Here is a 10566-nt window from a genome sequence, read left to right as displayed (position 1 = left end):
AGCCAAACAAATGGCACCCCATACTTGGCAGTAAAAACAGCTTCACTGCAGTCCAATGATAAAGCTGAACGCTGTTTAGCAGATTTAATTATTGGATGGCATCATTTTACATTCCTTGCATGCACACACACATCTATATCCAAACTCTTTACATGATCGCACCAGATTAAATACTCTAAAATAAGGGATTAAATGTATGCATTAAAGTTTATATTTCATATAAGCTTAACACGAACTTTAACATTAAATCTAAACCATTCCTCTAACACTTACTTTTAGACTAAACACGCTGGTATGTTTCCAAGCGTCTTACCTGAGTCAAAGAGAAAAAAGAACTAAACTGTCTCTCACAGTTTTCTATACAGACTAAAGTCAATTCTACGTTTATTTTTGAAAACAAGGTCCCAGAGTCGGAAGGAAGAGAGTCTAGTGAGAAGTTTCCACAGTCACTGATGACTTGATGTCATCTGCTGCCGCTGTGTTGTTGTGATGTTTTCTGAAGTTCAGTCAATGCAGCTTCGTACCAGGAGGTTCTACAGCTCTTCATTCAGCCTCTGCAAACAAGCTAAATGGAGATTTCAAGCGCGATTTGGCCGCCGCCCACTCTGACAAAAGTACCAAAAGCTGCTTCCATGGCTCTCATGTTATGTTCTTGACTGATAGAACCTACCTAAACCTGATAGAAAATGTGTGGACTTTTGTCAAGAAGAAGATAGAAGACACCAGACGTGACCCTTGTGCTATCCTAGGCACTTTAATTGGGAGTTGGGTCATCTAGACCCACTAGACAGAGCTCTGAACCTTTTTTCTTCAATGATTTGTGATCTTCACTGGTGTCCATGGATTACATGAAATCTTTCCACCTTTATCCACCTTTGTCATGGTAGGAAATAACATGTAAATGTAAGGGTGGGGTCATCTAAGATAGCACAAGGGATAACCAGATGTCAGTGGACTTCCATCACACCTAAGCAGAGCCTCATACAATAGAGAGTATTGATGCAATCTAAAAACATAATTTTTTAATTTTTCTAGTGAGATATTAAAGTGTTTTGAAACACTAAAGTATAGGCTTTTATTATCTATAGCCTGTAATCATTAAAAGGACAAGTGATAAAGCCTTGAAATATCTGAATTTATCAGAATAAGAAATCTTCATTTTCCCCCCCATTTTTAAGATTTTATCTTAAAATTCTGAGTGTACTTCAGTTTCTCTGGATCAGCGTGTGTGTGTGTTTTTTAGCTCCCTGTGTCCTTCAGCAGATTTATTAAAAAGCCAGAACAAGCACCAAAGTCTCAACCCAGAAGTTTTTTCAGCTACCACCAAGAGAAACCAGAGATTTAAAAATAGCAAATTAAAAAATTTATTTACAAACATTAAATGAACTTAAATACAGAGTAATACCATATGTAAATAACTTTAAATTGTACATGCTACATCAGTGGAAATGTTTAGAATTGGAAATAAAACCAAAAGTGCCTTCCACACATGATTTCCTATATAAAAATGCACGTTAGCAATCCCCAAAATGTGCAGCAGCAGACAGAATGTGCACCTCGTGTTCACACCTTCCAGCTGAGAACGTCAGCGTGGAATCAACCACAAAACCCATAATTACAGTTATGTTACAGATCGCTCTACTTTGCGTCGGCACACCAAGTTAACTCAGAGACGTTAGAAATCCGTGCGCTCTTCTTTTTTGTCTTCATCGGTGGACAGAGCGGGATTATCGTGGCCCTCCAGACTCTTGCTGCTCCTCCCGGAGACTTCCCCCTCCTCCTCGTCCTTCCTGCAGCAGCTGCTGCACTTGCAGCAGCCGCAGCAGTATCTTCCACAGAACAGAGTGGATTTAGCCACAGCAGCATCCCAAGGTTTCATGGAGTGGAGAGGCTGAGGCAAAAAGTCCCAGTTGCGGAGGAACCTGGGCAGGAAGTGCGGCCGTCGGGACTGTGCCACGTTGATGACGACAACAACGACGATGAGCGCAACGATTGGCACGCCCACCCCGACCAGCACCTTCCAGCCAGCCACAGACAAGCCGAAAACAGTCAGGGGGACGACCAGGAAGCACAGAATGAGGTAGAGGACAGCAAACCAGCGATACTTGGCTGTCCGGTTCCCCAGTCCTCTGGCCAGCCGGATGGGTAGTCGCATGAAGGGGAGTGGATACCAGATTATGATGCCAAAGATGTTAAAGAAGAAGTGGCAGAGCGCAATCTGCACAAAACAATACAAACAAATCCCTTATGACTGTGAAACAGAACTTTCAGACTCACAAAACATGAATACCTAAAAAGACTGTTTACAGCACAAAATAATCTCATTAAAATGTGTTATTTAAAAAAAAGAAAAGCTATTTTTTTTAATTAAAAATCTGTCAAAGGGATATGAAAATGTTACCAATCTTAAATTCGTCAATTACTTTAGATTACAGTTTTACGGTCACTGCCAAACCTATTTTGAATGTGAACAGATTTTATATTTAATTTTCATTTTAGTTTGATAGGCGCTTTAATGCTTAAAATAACGAAAGGTGGCTTCCACTTCGGTGGTTCACATGCTGTAACCTTGATCTTGTTACGAGTTAAGTCTTCTTTATTGAGAAAAAATATCTAGTAGTATATGTCTTCCAAAACTAAGATTTCTTCATAATTTTTTAAATACTTTATTAATTCAGATTGACAGGAAAATAAAAACAACTGTCTAAATACCAGGATAGAGTGAAGACAGTCTAAGCAATGAAATAAAATGCAATTTAAAATTGAATAAATATTATGTGTCAATGATGCATTAACCATTGAAGTTTGAAGTTTATTAATGATATACTTCATATATAAATGGGTGTGAAAAAGGCAAATTTTACAAAAGAATTTTAAAGTAAAAGTCATTAGACATTCCAGCTTTTTTGAATCTGTGAATGGATGTGATCTTGATCCATATCTTTTCTATCGTACTCATGATTTTCTAATGAAAAAACAAATCTGCACATATTTTAGATAATTGATCTGCATGTGCTATGTTGATTTTTAAAATAGAGTTATGTCTATTTTACATAGATAATAAGTCATTGTTGTCATGTAATTTATTGATACTTAAGTATTCTTAATGACCTCTAACCGTAAGGCATTGATATCTGATAAAAAGTTATGATCCGGATAATGACAAATCAAGTAACGAAAATGGTTACGGTAGAAGAAGGGCGGGATTATCTAAATCCGCTTCCTTCCACTCCCTTTAAGCAATCTTTGATTTAATGTCTAATTATTCTAAGTTGGATTCTTCTTGTATGAATGTATAACTGCTGATTGTATTGTTTTGTGCATTATTCTTGCTTTGATTGCTTGAAATAAACCATTTCAAATCAAATCAAATCAAAACATCCAATAATGCGTTATTGTCATAGTATAGAAAAGCATGACTTTCAGAGAAATGTCAGAGTAAAAATTGACATCTTATCTCACCTGCAGAGAGTTAGATAATGTTTCTCCAGGACTAGCCATTGCAGCGAGAATGGATGTGGTCGTTGTGCCAATGTTGGAGCCCAGCGTCAGAGGATAAGCTCTTTCTAGGCTGATCACACCAATACCTGGTTGACGATGACAAAAAGGAACAAAGACCTTGGAGTTAAAAATAGGCTTCCGTTTGCACAGAAACAATGTGACGGCTGCCGATGGCTTACCAACAAGAGGTGTGATGGCTGAAGTGAAGACGGAGCTGCTCTGAACAATAAAAGTCATCCCCGCTCCAACAAGAATCGCAATGTACCCGGTGACCCAACCGAAGGGGAAAGGGAAATCTACAGATAAAGGTTATTTATTTAGTTGACTTGAGTATCAGTAAGCATCCTATAGACCACTAGACTTGTAGTGTAGGAAATATACTCCCTGAATTCTTCTTCAGACTAAATTGGAACACTTTAGGTTTACAATGCATCCAGTAGATAGTATAAAAAAGTAAACTTCAAGTATGCTGCCTCCCTTTCAGTATAGTCTACTTGTTAGATAGACATTTAATTAGACTAGTTTTTGCTGAGGGCACCCAGCAGAGAAAGAACAGTCTGAACTCAAACTGGAGCAGAAAGGACAGAAAAAAATGATCTTATGATCTAAATGGTTTTTGTGCCTGAGCGTTCTGCCTTCCACTCCAGGACGGCTGGACCTGGAGGCGACCCAGAAACACCAGGAGCGCTCTGCCTGTGCTGCTCATCAAGCATCACCACAGAACAGATGTGCCGACTATCGAACAGGCTGGGTCAGAGCGGGAGCGGAGGGTTTGGCTTCCTTCACCTGTGTTGAGGACCTTCTTGATGACCACTGCCACCTGTCCTTTCAACATGGAGTTGAGCAGTTTGACGATGAGGATGAGGCACATGCAGAGGACCAGCAGAGACAGAGCCAGAAGCAGGAGGCCCACTGCCAGGTCTGACCAGTTAATGTTGGCAAAAATGTGTTTACCTGCACAGGATGAAAAGAGACATGAGCTTAGAAGAAGCTCAACAATGCACAAATAAATTACAAAAGTCTTGGGCATTTCTATTTTTATAACAGAAGAATACATTGTATATTAAATGAGGGCATCAAAATCTCAAGAAAGGGTTTCACTGTATTGGCCATCAAGGGAGCATAAAAAGACCCATTGAAAAAGGTGGAGGGGGCGTGGCTGGGGGTCAGGGGGTCGAGCTGAAGCAGAGTAACAGCTCAAAGGTAGTCATTGTCCCCTCATCAGGGGGTTTTGGTGAAAGAGGCTGCTGCTGCTCATGTTTCACCGAGCTTTCCAGGATCAGGTGATCGTAATTGCTTTGCCCTTCTATCTCAGTAAGCAGCAGGCATGGAGGCGCACGTACATCTCTCCAGGTTGTTGGTCCAAGTTTGGTTCATCTGGGTCACCGTCTGGTTTCCTTCCTCCCAGCAGACTGCTCCGGCTGGGCAGAACTCCACTGTCTCATTCCAGAAAGTCTGGGGAAAGGCCACATGTGTGTGAGCGCATGCAGAGATTACACGCCTTTCCAAATCTGAACCACTTGGTTACATTATGTAAATGTGGAATGTCCTTCACGCTCCTGTTCTTACCGTGTTGACCTCAACCTTGCACCATCTCTTGATTAGACTCTTGTTCCTTGCCTCTGGGACTCCCAATGCAATGTCACCGATGACAGATTTGTCAAGCTAGGACAAATAAAGTAGAATTTTTTAAAAATGAAGTGCCTTTTTGAGGGTTGGAAGTGTGTCTCCGTCAAAGACGCATTGATACCTGGATGATGGACTTTGTGAGAGGATCGGTGATGACTTTCAGCAGGTCAGGAGCGTCCTCTCCGCTCTCCAGGTTGAAGGAATCTATGATGAGTTGTGTGAGTTTTAACAGGACGCCCGTGGCGGCTTCCAACGGCAGAAGAATGAGCACAGACAGCCAGTTGAAGAAATCGTGCACCGTGGCGCCTGCAAAGGCCCTAAAACAGCAGAGACAGACGCGTGAGCCTGTCACAAATCCTGGATGTTTTCTTCTGTATCTGCTGTGGTTCACCTGCGGAACTCATTCCTATCGCCAGCCTGCATCATGGCCACGATGGTGTTGGTGACAGACGTGCCGATGTTGGCTCCCATGATGATTGGCACTGCAGACTTCACATCCAACACTTCAACAGAAGAGACGCTGATTAAAAGCTGCATCTGGATGACGCTACAGCCTTAAGCTCCAGTCACATGCACACACTGATGGTTGAGGCTCGTAGCCACCCAAGTACGTCATAAAATGGAATGCACCATTGTCGTATGTGTAGTAAGTGTGTCGTGGAATTGTTGTAAGGCTATTGAAAATTGCACGCACGTAGGACTTACGGTGGTGAGTTAGTGAGGTGTGAGTACTAGTCCCTTACTGACACGAATGCCACATGCGCAGGTGATACTGTTTAAGTCTTCGCTACGAGCAAGGAAAACTTGTGCATAAGGGTCATTCCAGAATTGGAGAACATTTTTCAACCCATTTTGAATAATGCTAATACAAAATACTGAAACATGTAGATTCTGATCAAATGTACGTGTCTTGAGACTAAATCTACAAAAACTAAGTGAAAAGAATGGTTAAAAATAGTTTTAAATATACCAAAATGGTTTGGAGTACCCCAAAAAAACACATACTTTCCCTTTTCCCGCCCCCCTCAATGTCCAAATTAAATCTTAAACAAAACAGTTACAATTAAATTTGAAAGTATTTAATATTAATTGCTGCATCGGTGTCTATTGTAACTATGGGAACATTTGTTTTAACAAACTATTTCCAATAATAATTATCCATGGAACGAGTGTCCTGCAACATGCACACAACCCTGCTACCATGACTTTTTTAACACGGTAGAAGAAGAATCCAGCAGAGAATAACATGAGATGCTGGACTTTGAGTAGAGCAAAGGGATCTAGTCTTTTCTATTTTACAACATACTGTAGTTAACCTGGATGGAATGTCACACTCTACCCAATGCAATCCTGTTACATCACAATCAGCTTAAGACAATATTTATTTAAGTTTGTCCTAGCTTTTACTCCTGAGAGAAAGTTATATATATATATATTTTTTTAAATGTACTTTTATTTATCCCACAATGGGGAAATTGTTCTCCGCACTTTAACCCATCCCCTGCAGACTAGCCTCACTCCGGGGATGAATATGAATACAGATTTGCAGCCCTGCTACCTGCAAATGTTGGTAGCCAAGCTTTGCAAATACCAAATATAAAAACTTTATGATTGATCTGTAAGCTGAGCTAATCAACCTGTGATAGTTTATTGCCTATTATTAGCAAATTTGTAGCAGAAAAGCAGAAAGGTTTACATTTCATCATTTTTGGAGCCCAAATGTCCTCCAGTTCTGAAATTACCCATTTTATTTACAGTGGTCTACTGTTTTGATGTTTCTTCCCGGCCACCTGTACCGGTTTGCCCATTTTTCGCCCGCAGACATCCCGTATCTACACGTGAATAAGGCTTTGCTGTTTTGATTGCCTACTGCCAAAAACACTGTGTTTATGATTTAAAATCCAACTTTTGAGACTTATAAAAACAGAAAGAAAGGTGAGTTGGACTTGTATTTGTTTATCGTTTCAATGAAGCCAGTTTACTTAAAATGTCGACTTCTCTCTTTTTTTAGTATGATCTTACACTTAACAAAGTTGTGTTTTCTTACATCCAGAGGACACCATGCTGACCACAATGGAGGAGGAGGTGCTGGAGCTCTGCACCAGGACAGTGACTAACACCCCGATCACCAGCCCAGCCACGGGGTTTGACAACACAGCATTGTCCTGGAAGATGTCACCGGCAGCTTTACCTGTGGACAAACACACAGGTCAGCAACACAACAATCACAAGGCTTGAAGTAAAAAACAACAGGTATCAAAACGGTATAAAATACATGTATTTAATTGATTGGGCGATCAAAAAACATAAACAAAATTAAGGATAGAAATAATAATAATTTGTCAAATATTTCTAGTTGTATAATAACTGGTGGCTGGGTACTTTTTCTTACCTCCAACAAGTTGGAAAGCAGAGCTGAGGACGTCCAGAGAGCAGATGAACAGGTAAAGGAGTCCGAGCAGCAAAACCAGCTTGACAATGGCGCTCACTACTCGCAAAACCTTCCCCTTTGTGTCCAGCTCTGTTGGACAGAAGAAAAGCCAGAGAACAAGCGGAACAGTGAGTCAGGGCTTGAAGACCTCAGTGCTCTGTGGAGCATGTCAGAATACACCGCTGCCTCACCTGACCACTTGATCCCCGTGTCTTTGAGCTCAGGGAGATCCCAGGGATCTTCTTCCCTCGGCTCATTCACCAGCTCCATGGTGGAGTAAGATGGTGACAGATCCTTGTCTTTGAACTGAGACTTGTCATGTTCTGGTGGAGGAGAGTAAATGTCAGAGGGTTATCTTGTTTCAGAAAAAAAAAAAAAAACAACTGTTAAAATAAAGTTTCTGTGAGTTTGGTTAGGAAGACATCAAAGCACGACTTTAATGATGGAACACGGGTTACCAACTCAGATTTAGTTCCATAAAGCAATGTTTCAAATTGATCCAACAGAAATGACATACTGCGTGCTGAAGAAGAATCTGTCTCCACTTGTGGTCTTGGAGCCATGACTGAAGAAGAACCAAAAAAACCCAAAAAGAACCAAGAAAGGTTTAGAGAAGCAACACTGTGTGATTAAAAAAGCAGAAATAACTTTCTGTCAAGTCCAAAACATAGAAACCTGAATGAGAATAAATGAACCAGCATTCCTGACCCTTCCACCTGCGTCCCATGGTTTCCCCCACATGCCCCTCACCTGAACCAACCGGAGAGCGTACCTGCCGCTGGGTGCCAGAGCCCGGAGCTGCGCGCAGGAGCCTCCACCTGCGCCACCTGATGCTCCCCTCCAGGAGCCGGGCAGCCTTTATAACGCCGCAGCGCGCGCGCGCCGTTCTCCGTTCAAAGGTTGCGCACACGTGCAGCGCCTGCGTGGGAGACGTGGTGACTAATAACGAGCGGCGTGAGCCGAGGAATTATGTGAATGGGGAAAGTGACAAAATCACAGATTTAAATAGTGAAGGAGGATAAATAAACAACGATTTCTTCTATGGGTTAGATGAACCTTTACTGCACAGAAACATAGTTTAATATATGCACAAAAAGTTACACGACATGTTTAATTATAGCGTGCTTCTGTTCAATTTGAGAACAGAAAAACCCGAAACACTGCCCCCTGCTGGTGATTAACAGTATTTTTTATATATATTTTTTTGATTAACAGTATTGTGGTGATAGAATCTCCAGGAAAACGCGCAGGAAAAATGTCCACAGCTTCTGGTCACGGATGAAAAATATATCTAAAGAAAATTTTTGGATATATAGATTGGAATTTCATTCGTACGCCCTGGCAGGTTTAGCCTATAATTCTTTTTTTGTGCTAAATTTAGAAATAAACTAACTTTATTTATACACCACCCAAGCCAAGAGCATGCTTAGAGTAATTGGTGTAAAAAGTTGAAAGAACACCAAACAAAAAGTTGTACATTTTATAGAAAAAAACAGCAGCTGGGATTGCAAAAACTTCACATAAAAACAAGGTGTTACTTTATTACTGTAATATCTTGAGTAGTAATCTTAACTTTTACTGTGAAAAGACATGTGTTCACCCTCAAAAATGCAATGTAACATTATGAAATTAGCAAAGACACACATTCATTTTTATGGTAATAAATCATCAAAGAGCCGCTTTTCAGATTCTTCTTGGTGTCATTTCATCTGTTCAAATAACTATATAGTAACAAGAGAATGTCCGGCCATCATACTGTCCAGAGAAGATGCAGGCTCTGTGTCCCAGAGGTCAATGAAGGAAAAGGTTTGGACAGAAGGGAGTCAGAGACCTTTGATGTATTTAGAAATAAAAAATAAAATAAAAATTGGAATGAATGTGATTCTACAGGAGAGGCAGTATCATGTTATGGCAGTGCCTGTGATAGTGTTACGTAAAGAGAATGTAATGCTAAGACTTTGAAACATCACCTGAAACATCAGCCAGAAGTTAGAGATTGGACCATAACCCTAAACGAAGCACTTGCAAAGTAAAGATGAGTTTCAGAGTAGCCGTAAAGACCTGGACCCCAGGAGAGAAGCTAAGGGTTAAAAAAAGGGGAATGTGAGAAAGGTGGGCTAAAACCCCTTCTGACAAAAAGAGACATGGGCCGCCCAGAGAACATTTGACATTTGGTTTTAAAACGGACAAAACGAAAACAAAAATTAGACAAAAGAAAGAAAAATGAACATGAACTCCCTCATTAACATAAGAAACTGTTGGTGAATTTATCCCTTGTGCTATCTTAGATGACCCCACCCTTACTTTGATGTGTTCTCCCTACCATGACAAAGGTGGATAAAGGTGGAAAGATTTCATGTAATCCATGGACACCAGTGAAGATCTCAAATCATTGAAGAAAAAAGGTTCAGAGCACTGTCTAGTGGGTCTAGATGACCCAACTCCCAACGTTAAAGTGCCTAGGATAACACAAGGACAATTTTGTTTAGTTGTTAGTATCAGACCCAACACACACACATGGAGCTTTGCTCAAAGCTCGTGCACGCCTTTATGAGGGCTATATTTGTCTTGGTTCATGGTGACAGATACAGCACAGATAGCACTATAACCACATACATTTTTACTCAAAAATTCATTGTGTGTTTGTGTGAGTGAATGATTAACCTGAGATTATAATGCAGTTATAAAATGCAGTTATAAAATAATCACAGCCGATTTAATATCATGTCTATAAAAAAGGTTCACTAAGTTGATGGAAAAAACCTCTGCAGACATTGAATATGTGTATTTATATTTCTAACAACAATATTGAATACTTTTGGGGGGATTTTTGGCAAAAAAAGTTTCACTTTAATCCTATTTTGCAAACAGTTTTGAGGTAAAGTTAATTTTTAGGATGTATGTTTTGAAATTACCTCAATGTTTGAAGCTTAAAAATTAGGTGCAAATTCTTTTTTTGCTTGCCTCATTTGGAAAGATCGCGATCCAACACCAATCAATCGTCA

At 40.4% G+C, this 10566-nt stretch overlaps 1 protein-coding gene across 1 annotated transcript; it reads right to left on the bottom strand.

Annotated features, from left to right (window-relative positions):
* Window positions 1-1340: 1340 nt before the first annotated feature.
* Window positions 1341-8440, bottom strand: LOC101173137 (sodium-dependent phosphate transport protein 2B). The gene is made up of 13 exons (XM_004068326.4): window positions 8334-8440; window positions 8079-8126; window positions 7753-7884; window positions 7523-7651; window positions 7178-7321; window positions 5522-5633; window positions 5252-5447; window positions 5071-5166; window positions 4845-4956; window positions 4288-4455; window positions 3681-3797; window positions 3463-3587; window positions 1341-2218 (listed from the first exon to the last, which is right to left on the bottom strand). Exons 2-13 carry the CDS (start codon window positions 8122-8124, stop codon window positions 1676-1678), a joined length of 1920 nt encoding a protein of 639 aa, XP_004068374.1. The 5' UTR covers window positions 8125-8126; window positions 8334-8440; the 3' UTR covers window positions 1341-1675.
* Between the last annotated feature and the right edge of the window lie 2126 nt (window positions 8441-10566).

The sequence above is a fragment of the Oryzias latipes genome, chromosome 4, assembly GCF_002234675.1.
Source record: "Oryzias latipes chromosome 4, ASM223467v1".
NCBI classification, from domain to species: domain Eukaryota; kingdom Metazoa; phylum Chordata; class Actinopteri; order Beloniformes; family Adrianichthyidae; genus Oryzias; species Oryzias latipes.
Note: the sequence above shows the minus strand (reverse complement) of the source record. Positions and strands in the feature narration are given on the sequence as shown.